Source organism: Homalodisca vitripennis, chromosome 4 (genome assembly GCF_021130785.1).
Source record: "Homalodisca vitripennis isolate AUS2020 chromosome 4, UT_GWSS_2.1, whole genome shotgun sequence".
Lineage (NCBI taxonomy): Eukaryota > Metazoa > Arthropoda > Insecta > Hemiptera > Cicadellidae > Homalodisca > Homalodisca vitripennis.
The window spans coordinates 107,855,838-107,870,625 of NC_060210.1; the positions used below are offsets into that span (position 1 = coordinate 107,855,838).

The 14,788-nt window shown below is 36.0% G+C and overlaps 1 protein-coding gene across 5 annotated transcripts in view; it reads right to left on the reverse strand.

The window, feature by feature from the left end:
* Positions 1-394: 394 nt before the first annotated feature.
* Positions 395-14,788, reverse strand: part of LOC124359934 (inactive ubiquitin carboxyl-terminal hydrolase MINDY-4B-like) — a 75,689-nt gene continuing 61,295 nt past the window's right edge. For all 5 annotated transcript variants that reach the window (XM_046813087.1, XM_046813091.1, XM_046813088.1 and 2 more), the window contains 7 exons: positions 13,100-13,265; positions 11,307-11,372; positions 7,609-7,679; positions 5,587-5,734; positions 5,292-5,488; positions 4,679-5,014; positions 395-510 (listed from right to left, as the gene is read on the reverse strand). In XM_046813087.1, the coding sequence (XP_046669043.1) occupies positions 462-510; positions 4,679-5,014; positions 5,292-5,488; positions 5,587-5,734; positions 7,609-7,679; positions 11,307-11,372; positions 13,100-13,265 (1,033 nt within the window). In that variant the 3' untranslated portion in view covers positions 395-461. The remainder of the gene's footprint in view (positions 511-4,678; positions 5,015-5,291; positions 5,489-5,586; positions 5,735-7,608; positions 7,680-11,306; positions 11,373-13,099; positions 13,266-14,788) is intronic.

Sequence of the window (14,788 nt, forward strand, 5' to 3'; positions counted from 1 at the left end):
ATGTTCACCGTATAAATTTCAGCTTCATTGAATATACAAATAACGTTACTGGTGTGACAATTTATACACAATTCTGTGTTTTTCTTCTACGCAACTGCAACAAAATCGTCACCATGTGTATAGTTGTATAATATAATTTCCATCTAGACTTATCGGAAATTCATCTAATAACTTATATTGCATTATTAAGTGCAACTTTGAGTATTTAACAGAGGCTTTCTCCACAAATCAAGATACATTAGTATTTGCAGCTTGAGCATATTCCTTTTATAAGTAAGTAATTTAACAAAACTCCTAGCAGCATTTTCAAAGTTTTATTTCTGGTTTTCAAATAATCCTCTGTTGATATATATATATATATATATATATATATATATATATATATATATATATATATATATATATATAGTGGTATACACACATGTTTATTCAAATGATTGAAGTAATTTGGTTGGTTATTCTTAAATGAATTGTGTTGTTCCAATCCATTGGATTCTTGCATCTTGCCACCTGAAAAATGATGAATACTAAATTATAAAATCACATTTAAGAATTCCTAATGTTTCACATATAAATGACACACATTATAAGTACTAATATCAGGGACCATGCATTGCTATAGTAACCTCACCAGTGGATAACGATCCTGTTATTGAATGTAGGTGTCTTACTACTAATATCAGAAACCATGATAACAGTAACACCACCAGTGGTCAATGAGCTTGTGGTTGAATATAAATGTCTTATTATCAATGAGCAAGGAATGGCTTAGTAACATCACCAGTGGATAACGATCCTGTTATTGAATGTAGGTGTCTTACTACTAATACCAGAAACCATGATAATAGTAACACCACCAGTGGTCAATGAGCTTGTGGTTGAATATAAATGTCTTATTATCAATGAGCAAGGAATGGCTTAGTAAACTCACCAGTGGATAACGATCCTGTTATTGAATGTAGGTGTCTTACTACTAATATCAGGGACCATGCATTGCTATAGTAACCTCACCAGTGGATAACGATCCTGTTATTGAATGTAGGTGTCTTACTACTAATATCAGAAACCATGATAATAGTAACACCACCAGTGGTCAATGAGCTTGTGGTTGAATATAAATGTCTTATTATCAATGAGCAAGGAATGGCTTAGTAACATCACCAGTTGACAACAGTATCGTGTCTAGTATTGGCGTCTTACTACAAATAATGTAAGGGAGCATGCGATGGACTAGTAACCTCACTAATAGAACGGAAACTTATGATTGAATTCTAAAAATCGATTGTGATTTCGTGTGTATTTACGGTTCCTCCAAGTAATTATAAATATTAAAATTGCTGGAAAAACTGTTGGTTATTGTATTTTAATATCAGTTCTCGAATAATTACCAAGGAATTATAACGGTTTTAGTTGTATAAACATTGGTTTTGATAAAGTTAAGTTCTTGTGTCGGACTCAGTCAGTTCATTGGGTGTTGTTGAGACCACGACCCACACCGATTGAAATACTTTCCCTCTTAACCTGCCTTTATTTAGACCCCCGCGGAAGTGTCGTTAGGTATTACTTCACGGGGACAGCATCAGTTTGAAAGCTCATCCTACTAGTTTTTGACAGTCCCCTCATAATTCCGTGACTTCTCTGATATATTCTTTGCTGTTCCTCCAGTCGTAGTTCAATGAAGACTTCCGTAACAAAAGAGCAGACCTTCTCCCAGGTGGTTTCTGGTGCAAGCATTAACAAACCAAGTTCTCCGGGGCAATGTTGTTTCCTGTGACAACCACTAGCTCTGCGCGTTGTGCACGTGAAGAACACGTGCTCTACATTCCCGTCTACTCTACTCCAGGACGGACACTCCGGGGAGTTCTCATGTTTGTAGTTTTACAAGTATGTCCGGAAACATCCGTGTCCCAATATCACCTGCGTTTGGTAATTTACTGATCCATGGCTATGCTCGTACCACTTGCTTACTTCAGGGATCAAATGACTTGTCCATCTCCCCTCAGAAGAGTTGTCCCAAGCTTTCTGCCAGCGCTGAAGGCTCCGGCCTCGCTCTTCTTTCTTCATTTCTATATCAGTCAGTGGCGAGGATTCCCGACGCTGATAGAGAGATCTTATCAGCCATGATCTCGATAGGTTCCACTTCGGAGATTACGCATACTGCGGTTTCTAACATGAAGAAACTTGTTGCTTAAAATTGAGTCGCAAGTCTATCACTACTTTTAAATACCTAACAAATGGTCGGGGAGTTATCTTATACTCGACTCGTAGTTTATAGTTTCCATCTTTTACCTGCTGGTGATTAGCAATGTCTCGGTCTTGTGATTTGCCTGCGTCAGTTCCACTGATTTCATTCAATCGTGCCTCATCATAAATGCAACATACAAAGATTTCCGATATCTTTTAGGAACTTCCCCAAGATTGACAATGCCGCTTCGCCGCAAAAACCACAGGCGTCACTTCTCTAAGTAGCGTCAGTCTTAAAAGTCAATCGTACATGATGTTCGAAAGAAGAGGCCTCAGCAGTGAGCCCTGAGGGACCCCCCCCCCCCGTCACCCAATACTCATTGGGACCGACTTCTGTGTTGCATTTGAGGATCGTAATCCTTTTCAGGGATCTCATGATGCAATTCCACTTGGCCGATTTGAAGGTATTTTTTGCCTAATTTTGCTACCTGACAACACTACTTTTGTTCATCTTTCCATGTTTTGCAGGCGATCGCCTCTCTTGCTGTATTGACCACAAGTTTAATAGCATTAAGTGTGGAGCAGCTCTTCCGGAAACCATACTGCTGGTCTAATAAGTTATTCTCAGATACTTCCCCGATTCTGCCATGGATGATCCTCTCCAACATCTTTCCAGCTGAATCCAACATGCAAAATGGACGGTATGCCGATAGTGCGTATGATGGCTTCTTTTGCTGCGGTAGGAGTACCAGCCTCTGCAGTTTCTATCTAGAAGGGAATTTTCTTTTCTTGAGTCGTATTGTGCATATCCAAAAATATTCCTGGTTGTAGCCGCCTTAAGAGCGATGTTTGTGGTTCCAATGGGCCCTGAGGTTTTCTTCTTTCCTACTATCACGCAGGCCTTCATCACAATTCTTCATCAGTCCCTGGTTGTAAATATTCTCCCTCGATTTCAGATATTTATATTGGGTCTGTTGCGGGAACAGTGCTGTGACAATGCTTTTGAGCAGCTTCTCGCTCTCCTCTGTTGATTTTTCAGCCATGTCATAACGACTTTGTAGTATCGTTCCCACGAGTCACCTTCGACTTTTTGGATGAGCTCATCCCATGATTGCTTTTTACTGACCTTAATTGATTTCTTCAGTTGACGCCGTGCTTCCTTGTGCTTGGCTTGAAGTTCATCAGCATCAGGTTTTCCTCGTCTTCGCTGATCCGTCTCTTCGCGGAGAGCTATCTTGGCGGAGCACAGCGACCTCATCATTCTACCAGTACACCGGTGGGAGCTGATTAGTGGAACGCTTTCGAGGCATGGTAGGTAGCATCGCAGGTCTTGGCGACTCGTGAAATAACTTCTTACACCATCCGTCGCACTTCCCGTTATCAATGATGCATTCTCCCATGCTTCAAAGAACAATAATGCCTCGCTGAACACATTGCACTTCCATCCAAGCGATTTCATCTTTTCAAATGGGGGTCTTGAGAATTGCCCTAGATTACTCAAAATCTCCCAGTAAATCAGTCGATGATCGCTGAAAAAGAAGATATCCAGCGCCTTCCAAGAGTTGTTTTCTGATCCTTAAGTCCACTTGATGTGTTGTGGTAGTGACCTCCGCCTAAGCTTTGAGAGTGTCCTCTATAATCCTGCATATTTCTTCAGTCTTGTCAGAACTCTTCTTTACTACGAAAATTAAAAGCTGGCCTGTGTTCTGTTGTCAACAACCTCAGCATTATCACTGATTACTCTGAGCTTCATCTTCTTCATAGTGTCAGCATATCTCCCTTACTCCATCTCATGAAATACTATTTGATTAGAAAGTTCGCTACTATTGTTACTATTGTATACTATTGTTGGTTCGCGCTATTTACCCTTCACAGGTGTCTCCTCTTTCTCTTTCAGTCTCCGAAAGAGAAAATGCTATTTGCTATAGCTTTTCATTTAATTTCCATATGCAAGTTATAACTGGGCTGCACACATTCATGGAGTTCTTTGACAAGCTCTCTCCCAAGCTTGCTTAAAACTGTCATTTCCCGGAGGAGTAAATTTTCAAGCTAAAGTATTTGAATATTTGTTGCAGAAATGTAGCAGGATCAAATAAATGCTATAGTAGTAAAGTTAGAATAGTTACTAACTTAGTGTGGACTAGTTTCTCGATGTTGCTGACGGCAGCCTGATCTTGTTCACTGTGATTGTTAGACTGAGGCTCCTCCTGCCGGGTGTCTACTGTCAGCTGGCACTGACTGCCCCCGCACGTGTAGTAGTGGAGTTCGAATAAATACTATAGTAGTATAGTATAGAAGAGTTACTAACTTAGTGTGGACCAGTTTCTCGATGTTGCTAAAGGCGCTGATGGCAGCTTGATCTTGCTCACTGTGATTGTTAGACTGAGGCTCCTCCTGCCGGGTGTCTACTATCAGCTGGCACTGACTGCCCCCGCACGTGTAGTAGTAAAGTTCAATAAATACTATAGCAGTATAGTATAGAAGAGTTACTAACTTAGTGTGGACCAGTTTCTCGATGTTGCTGAAGGCGCTGATGGCAGCTTGATCTTGCTCACTGTGATTGTTAGACTGAGGCTCCTCCTGCCGGGTGTCTACTATCAGATGGCACTGACTGCCCCCGCACGTATAGTAGTAAAGTTCGATAAATACTATAGTAGTATAGTATAGAAGAGTTACTAACTTAGTGTGGACCAGTTTCTCGATGTTGCTGAAGGCGCTGATGGCAGCTTGATCTTGCTCACTGTGATTGTTAGACTGAGGCTCCTCCTGCCGGGTGTCTACTATCAGCTGGCACTGACTGCCCCCGCACGTGTAGTAGTGGAGTTCAAACCTGCAAGTGTTTACATACTGTAATTTTATGGTGTATTAAAAGTGATTTGGTATGATTGTTCTATAGTTTAATTCTGAATCAGGATATTGACATACTTGAAATAATACACATTTTATGAAAATAAATAAAGTAACTTGCACGTTTCCTGTTAGATTCACCAAAACGCTAGATTATGTACATTCAGTTTTGGTTGCAAAGTATAGTTTGTTGACACGAAATCAGAACCAAGTAAGTTTCTTTTTTACATTTAACCTCACGTAGCGGGCTGTTGCCTCACCTCCTCTCGGCATGGTAGTTCCTGAGTAGTTCTCTGTTGGTGTTGAACATGACACCAAAGTGCCCCTGGCTGCAAACCACCCAGATGGGCAACGATGGTGTCTTGAGTCTTGAGCCAGGCATGCGTTCCTCCACACCCTCTTCATAAAGCAGAAATCCGACCTCACTGCGGGCCAAGATACCGTACTGGGGAACAGCCTAAACACGACTTGTGTGTTTAGTAACACAACACAATAACAGAAAATTAATTACGAATAATATAAAATGTAGAATACAGCATATAGCATGTAACTCACGTAGTGCTCTTCATCGCCCACATACACGACACCGTTGTGCAGGTACGGGGTGGCGCGACCAGTCAACATCAGGGTGACAATGCAGAGTGAACCTTCTTCTGCACCCGTCACCAGGTATCCTTTCTCCACTTCCAAGTCTCGTTGGGTGCTAGCTCGACAGATCATTCAGGCGGTTACTCATATTCTTCACAAGGTTTAATTAATATTTGAAGTTCTTTTTCTAAGTGTTCAAACTTCTTTGTAGTACATTAATATTGAAAGAGCAAATCATTTGCTATCAGAATAAAACACTGTTAAAAGTCAGTTGTATGCTTAAGAGTTTTATGCTTATTTGCTATAGCAATTTCTGGGAAAAAATAACTGTAATTCGAACTCCTTCTCTTCCAATTTAAAAAAAATGTTTTGCCAGTGGGTTTTTTTCCTGCAAAACGAGTTATCATTAATTTGTAAATTACAAAATATTCCAAAGCCAAGTATGCGATCACTGAATGTAATAGTTTAGTTGTATATCAACCTACCCTTTCTTTGATTTACAAGAAATAAATTAAAGAAATACCAGAAAATAAATTATATCATTCCATTAGAAAGGTTTTAGAAAGTTATATTATAGCCACTCAAATAAATTTTTGTTTCAATTGCTTTCTCTCTCAGTGTATCATCATATTCATTAAAACATACACTGGCTTTGCCAGCAACATGTTAATTCTTCCACTAGAAATGTCTCTTATCTTAATTTAATTTAAGTTTAACAAGGAGTTTTCCACAAAAAGAATGAAAGTTGTAATAACTATTTCCGAAGTAAACTATGAAATAGTACATTTCTATACTAGTCTCGAAAATGACATATAACAGGGTGAGATCAAATTTAAAATGCTATCCAGTCCCACAATCGCAATAGAACTTTTTGACACAATATTAAACTTTACTTTTGATTACGAAGTAAAAAAAACGCGAAATCCCTTAACAGAGTCTCTAACATTCATAGTCTAGTAAACTATTCTTCCATAAGGAAATGTAACACTAACTTATAACACTAATCATTTTAGTGTTAAAACCAACTGTTTGAACAAAGTACTCCTATTATAAGGTATACCGAGAATTCCAGCTTATTTATATGGATAAATAATGTTTGGGAGAGGGAACATCAGCTGACAAAGCTACGAGAGAAACGATGACTCGCAGATCTCAGCTGTATTGGAAAGCAGCTCATTACTATACAGAGTGACAAAAGCGTATTATATACGACGGTGGTTTGATAAGTCTGGTAAAAATAGAATAAACTATTGTTTTAAGGCAAAAACAAAGTTTATTTCTTGACATAGTCTCCTTGCAAGTCCAGCGAGTTTCCAATTTTTTCAACCCATCGGCAAAGTAGGCTTTGTCAAACTCTGCATAGTATGTAGTCAATAGTCTGTCATAGCGGTGGATATTTCTTCCCACCAAGCCAGATTTTCGAGTTTGAGAATAAGAAGTCTGGTGAATAGGGTGAGTGAGGAACCAAATTCGAATCCCAAGTCGAGCACTTTTGCCATTGCGATATCTGCTGTGTGGGCTAGAGTATTCGTAATCTTAGTGAAACAGAACCTTCTTCCTTTCGAATCTTGGACATTTTTTCAATGACTTCCTGTTTCAAACGATACGTCAGAGCAGCATCGAAGGGTCCAGTGATGGATCTGCCTTTTTACAAATAATCTATCTGGATTATACCCTGGGAATCCCAAAAGACAGTGGCCATGACCTTTCCAGCTGAAAAAAAAACTGTCTTCACCTTCTTTTGTGCATTCTCCCCACTCTTCGTCCATTGTTTGGACTGTTGTTTGGTCTCCGGAGTGTAATGGTGGATTCAAGTATCATCTACAGTTTTGAATTTCTCACTTTTTCATACCAATCTTTCAAACCGCCCACGTATACAGTACGAATGTAAGGAAATTTGTAAAGAATATAAGAGAAATTAAACATCAGAGGATTACTAAAATGCACTTTTAAGTGTTACTTTGGTATTTACAGCCTACGCACACTTACTTTTCAGTCCCTCTGGTTGCCACTGCACTGTATAGAAGTAGGAGAGTTCCTGGACCAGTTTCTTCCAAGAACTGCAACCGATTACAATGCACACAAGATTGAATTAGTGGAAAATCCTTTTTGGCTGAAGGCTAATTTTAGTAATGGATTATCCAGGCAAAATATAATAGACTATTAGTGCTAATTATTATAATATGTAACAAGTTGTAAAAAAATGTTTTTGCGAGAACATGAACACATAAAAATCAAAATTAAATTGGATGTACCGAAATGAATATTTCGATAACAAACGTATAATATATCAGAGCGAATCCAAAATTTTGTATGTAGCTATAAAATCAAATGTTTAGGTTTCTAAAGGAGAAGGTGTTCTGTTTGGGTGAAATCGTTATTTCTATTGCATAAAATGACTATCTGGTTAATGCTGATTAAAATCTTCACTGCTATTTACATTTTTTATTGCTATAAGTCAAGTGTTATAAAGGCTTGTATTCCTTTTTTTTCAAGTCTTTGAGCCAACAGTCACAGCATTTTTTGTTACTTTGGTACACATTTTCTAAGAACTAGGCATCCAAAAACTGTATCTCAAGTTTCCTGAACATTGGTTACAGTTACAATCTGTACTAGTATTTCTTTTAAATAATACAAAATCATAATAATAAAAAAGTGTTTGCGTTTGAGTTAAAATATACAATGTTTTAATATTTTGAAACTAATGCACTTTTCATCACATACTCAACAATATACGTTTAAAGTTTCTGGACTTCCTCTGCGATATTTAAAAAAAAAAGGTGACACCTAAAATTCACATTTTACTCTATTTTAGCAATAAAATAATTTAGTAATAAATTGTACTGAATATTCACTGGGAGCTTACTAATCAACAATATTTTATATCGTCTTGGATGTCTCATTGATAATTTAAATATTAATACTCTGGAATATTAATATCTACAATCCAAGTCGTTATACATTTGTTAATGAATTCTCCGTCTAAAAATGGTTTCGATTTATTTACAATAGTTTCAGCTATTAATAGTAGCTTAATAGTAGCTTATCTCAAGATAGGCTTTTGTTGACTCAACTGTTGACTTTTTTTAATGCAAACTGCTGATTTTAAAGTTTTTTTCTTCAACTCGCTCTCTTATTCACTCCGAACTTGTCCTTGTAACAAATTTAATTTTGTAACATATTCAATTTCGTAATTCCGCTTCAAGTTACTATATTCTTTCATCGCTGCATACCAAACATATGGGTTTTTGACTAACGCCAAGAAATACATAAGCGTCAGGCCAACGTTCTTGGAAAACATCCCTACTTTATGTTTTTTTTTTTACTAAAAATAGCCATGGCTTCACACAATTCAAACCAGTAATAAATGAAACGTCGCATTCGCCACATCGACACAGCAGGCAACAAAATGGCGGAGACGAACCGCTAGCTCTTCGAGACTGCCGGCCGAAATGTTTCGACCACAACCGATAAAGTACGAACGTAATAATAGCGTAAGGTCGCTCCTGCGGCAGTCACCAAGCAATTCAGTGTCTTTACGAATTACAGTGTATACAAATATTCTCTTGCGAATCAAACACATTCTAGCTCACACAAAATTTAGCTAAATATTTAAAAAATGGCTAGACGAATCGTCCTTGTAAAATAATCATATTTGGTTGTACAAACTTACAAATTTTTTAATAATATTAATTTTCAATTATATTTAAGCTTTTGTGGCGGAACCCAAAAAAACCATCGGCGAGCCGCAAGCAGCCCGCAGGCCTCATGTTGCCGACGTCTCGGGATTCATGAACACCCGAATACCTAGTCATCCCAAATGAATTGGCTTCTGTAACAAAAAACTTCCCACTTTCCTATACGTTTACCGCATAGACTTTTCCGGAGTCTTGCACTATCTTACCTTTGTGTTACTTTAGTTTTAGAGACCACATTTTTCGAATGTTATCTGCAATATAATAAGAATAATACATTTACATGAATACATTGGGGCTGTACAATATAAACCAGCTATATTTCGTATAAATAAGGAAAGTAATAAAATTATTATAGGGACGAAGGAAAGGACTATAGGATTATAGGCAAGCCTCTGTGCTGCCACCAAGATCGTAAGGAAAAGACCTAGAATTTACACAAGGAGAAACTACTCTGTTGTAGATTCTAGAGAGACCCCGCAGTCTCTGCAACAGCTCTGTTTCTAAATCTTCCCACCTTTGAATGTGAAATAGCATAAGGTCAATCAACAAACAATAAAACTGCATTTTTGTTGCCCTCGGGCATGTCTCTCGTGGCCTCTACTAGTGAATTCCATCCTACTCTAATGTGTTTCTTCTTTTTATCTTTTACCACCTCCTCTCGTTTCTAATGTGTACCACATAACGTGTGTAACATATCAGTATTACGCAATTCAAATTCTAAATAGTTCACGGTAAATCGGCAGGCAGGTATACTGTAACAACTCCAGCAATATACTCTTGTCGTTGAATAACGTCGAATTATATGTGTAGATTAAAATAATTAATAAAGAAAATCTTCATATAAAGTTGACTTATATAAGTCAACTATATATTAGAATAAATTCCAAATTATTTAATTGTAATAATTACAAAATAAATTTATGTTTTATGAGCGGTATTAACAAAATATTAAAATCAAGCGTAGTACTTTGGGCCCGAGACTAAAAGTTAGGACATTCGTTCCCGTTGACTCCGCTCCTCTTGCGGTCTCGTTCTCTTCATCACTTGAATTCATGGTGGGAAGAACTACTATGCTACTAGGACAAGACAGAAGCCGTCAGCATTTATTAAAGCCAGATTTAGTATGTTTTATAATTTGTTTGACAGTGTTTTGAAAGTGAAATACTACTGTATATGGTCAAACAAACAAATAATAAAACTGATGAGTTCTGATTTGGAGAATCAGTGAAAAAAAACGATAAAGCTGGTGACCTCCGAAACCTCGTGGTCGCGTGAAGTTCAGTAATAAAGTCAAATGCATATTAAACTGAAAAGAATTTTAATCCTCCTCGAGTGTGCGTCGATCGTGAGTATAGTACATTATGGTACCACCATCGAGGGCCTAATACCATACACGGAACATTTTAAAATTATTTAAATTTAGTCAACAGCCAATGGCATCTGACATCGGCTAGGCCTATTATTTATTGACCCACATTAATGAATTTATATATTTGGCGCAAACAACGTGAGGCGAAGTACTATTTATTCACATTTAACCAACACGTACGACCTTCTACATACGTCATCACGTGGACAGTTTCATACCAGACCTACATCATATCGCGCAACCAATCTTGGGCAACTAAATAACCTACACACCCGAACTGCAACATAACCAACCAACTCCACGTGAATTTATTGACATGTCCATAAAACATAGACGTATTTTATAATACATACATAAAAACTACTAATATCAAAAAGACAATAATCTGAAAGATCTAAAGTGATTTTATGGATCTTTCTGTTAAATATCCTGCGACGCAACATATTTCTCCAAGTCAACGCCCCCAAATTAGGATCGGCGAGTGCGTGGAGAACTTTTACAGTCATAGTTCGCTACTCGGGAGCGTCCACGTCATCTGCCAACTCCTTGTCTTCATTAATTTTGATAAAAAATCATGCTATTATATATTGACCTATAGATTTCTCTTATTAATAACTTACCACATGAATGTATCTTTTGATGAAAATCTGTAAGTCTTCTAGAGAAGTGATTTCGAATAGATGAAGCTGAAACATAAAAAGTCACTGTGATGATGTGAATGAATAATGTCATCATCTACATTTTACAATAAAAGCAATTTGATAGTGTGAATGATTAATAAAAACACAGTGACCTACAAATGTCAGGTTTTGAGTAAAAATTTAAAACACCATCGTATGCAGTACCTAGTGCGAAAACCTACTAACCTATGACAACTGTCCTTTTTGTGATTCATTGTGACATTCTACATTTTTTTCTAATTTTGTTAGACGTCACTGGCGACAATTTTCAACCGAGCACTTTTATGCGAAGCATAATATGGAGATAGCTAAGACTATAATAATTTGCATACAAAATAATAAAAAATAATTTTAAGTTCGTCGCAACAGCATTAAGGCCTTAGTTCTTAAAATTTTTGGAAGAGCATACATTCTTGAAGCCCACGGTCTATAATAACTTATGCTCGGCAATTAGGATCATGGAAATCAAAGAAACAGAGCGTGTAAAGTGTCTAGATGTGTTGCCTCTGGCCCCACCCATTTCAGCCCAATTGGATCGTAAACTACGTAACAACTAATTACACAGTTCCATTCACTTGTAAAACTTTAATTTCGGTTTTATAATTATCTATTATGAATTTCAAGTTTAATATGTTGTTGTATATAAGCTATACAAACAAATACAACAGAGCAATAAGTAGATCTGAATTCACAACACCCTTTTAACTATATGATTACATTAGTTTTGTATTAGTAGTTAGTAAAAAAGTCAAAATTAGCAATAATATCCGTTTTGCAAAAAATATCAGTTTAATACATTTTCCTACATATCATAATTATATGAAAAAATGTTCCATTCGAACAAATGAGTTCCCTTTTGTGTTTAAGGTAAAAATTATTAAAAACTCTGACAAAAATCCTTAATGTTTAAAATACCAAAAAGTTTTCTGAATATACTATTATTCAATACTTTCAGGGTAATTGCTAGAATGTACAATTTGAACGCACAGACAAACAGCTCAAATTAGATTGTTCATATCGTAAAGCCGAGAAAATCAGAACATTGCATCTATTTTACGCAGAAATATTTAATCTTTTTAACTGTGTATCAAATGACGATATGTATTATTTGATGGTAACTTTAGTCTGGATGCTTGGAACACACTGGAGAGCTCCTAACATATTGATCAAGTACGCATGTAGGTCTAAAACACCAGTAATATATCATTTTGTAACGTTTTAGAATAATTATATTCAAGTAGCCAGAGACTTTTTATCGTTCTGTATATTTACATTATGGTGTATTACTTGAGAGTAATGTATAGGCTATTTATATTTTTGGAAAATGCGCTATAAATTTAAAAAGACTTTTTCTCGTACTTTATGAATGAAAAGGATCAAATGAGTTTATACAACTGGATTAAATACTATTATTAAGTACGGTATAGAGATGCGAACTATTAGTTTTTTAATAAGACACTCATTAAATGTAAGTGATTCCACACATTAGATTGAAAGTGGGCGGATTGATGTCAATTGAGAAATTCCAATGAACACATGTTGTAAATTTTTCACTCCCATTACTCATGAATAAACCTTATCACGTGAGCACCGCATTAATCGAAATTGGCCTTACGAAGTTATGAATGGATAATATAACCTGACGTTAAAGTAGTTTATAGTGCGTAATAAAATGGTACAATATTTAAATTTTCCTCTTTACGGATCAGAACCAGATGAGACTTGTGACATACCTTTTCGGTGAGAGAATCTTGGAAGAAGTTGACAGAATGAGGTACGAGTATCAAGTCCTGTGGCAGACACATGATAACTTTGGACTTTTCACCTATTCGCCACAGGATCTCGCCCATTGCCTTCACCAACACCTCCAGCTGTCGAGCTCCGTCAGGCTTGAGGAAGCTGCAGGTAGTAAACAAAATATGTATTGTAGTAGCAAAATGTAAAACACTGACTGATTTCATACCTAAGGGTGCGCCCTTACCCGGAACTGAAACTTATTATATCAGAAATGTGTAAATGTGTATGTTTATATAAGTATATATATATATATATATATATATATATATATATATATATAAATATATATATATATATATATATTTAGTAATATATATTTATTGATAAATGAGGTAATGTTGCTCCAGTTTAATACATTTTCCTACATATCATAATTATATGAAAAAATGTTCCATTCGAACAAATGAGTTCCCTTTTGTGTTTAACGTAAAAATTATTTTAAACTCTGACAAAATATAGATACCAGCTTATATTTGGTTGAGTGATAATGAGTAATATATATATATTCTATATATATATATATATATATATATATATATATATATAAGAATATTCTGTATAGGCCTATAGGAGAACCTTACCTCATTTATCAGTCAACCAAATACTAAGCGGTTATCAATAAATAAATCATAAGACTGCAGGACCTCTTCTGTAACTTTCATAACCTCATAGTTCTACCGTTTATTTATTCCCTCACGTTTGTCGAAAAAATTCGACAAGATAATTCTGACCTTATGTATGAAGTAAATTAATTAATTTTATTACTATTGACACAGATCATAGTGTATAGCAAAATAATGAATAGCCACATGTTAACTTTGTGAACACCGTCAGAAAGTTAACTATATTCAACAGAAAAACTTCCAACGCAAACGTTTTAGACATAAAAGTGATCTTCATTAAAATTTGGATCTAAAAAGGTCCAATGATATGCTGCTGCAAAAGAGTTACGGATATATTCTGGAACTTGCTTTTAAATTATTATAAATGTGATTCAAATAGTTACTATACAAGATATTAATCATTTCAATTGACGTTCCTTACTTTTCTGATTATAAATATTTGAAATTTGAATTAGTCACCATTTTATACTTGCTTGGGATAGCGTCATCGAAGTTTCATTGTCAGTTTTCTTGCATAAAAAACTTTCAAACGATATTTAACTTGACGTGCGTATATTTAAAATGTTTAAGTCGGGCCCGAAATTTGTTATATTGGAGATAAGGAGCAATATTGTGATACTAAACGAAAAGTGCAGTTTTTACCTCACTGAGGTACACTAAATTTGGTATTTCTAAGTGCGGTCGTTAAAAAGTTAACATAGGGTATCTATACTTGTATTCACCCTGTATAGATTTGCATATGCATCTCATTCTCACCCTTCCGTGTATACATTGTTTAAGCACTAACCTACAGTATCAGGTTTTAGTAGGAAGATTTATGACATTTATAAAAGGTATTTTTGGTAGTTGTTTGCAAATACCTCGAGAATATGAGGTCCGCCGCAAATATTTGGATATCAAATTTATCTACATTAAATTTTAAAATTTATATCCATCTATATTAAATTTTATATCCGAAAGTCCATAAAATTTTATGTTGCAGTAAATGAGTTACGAATATAT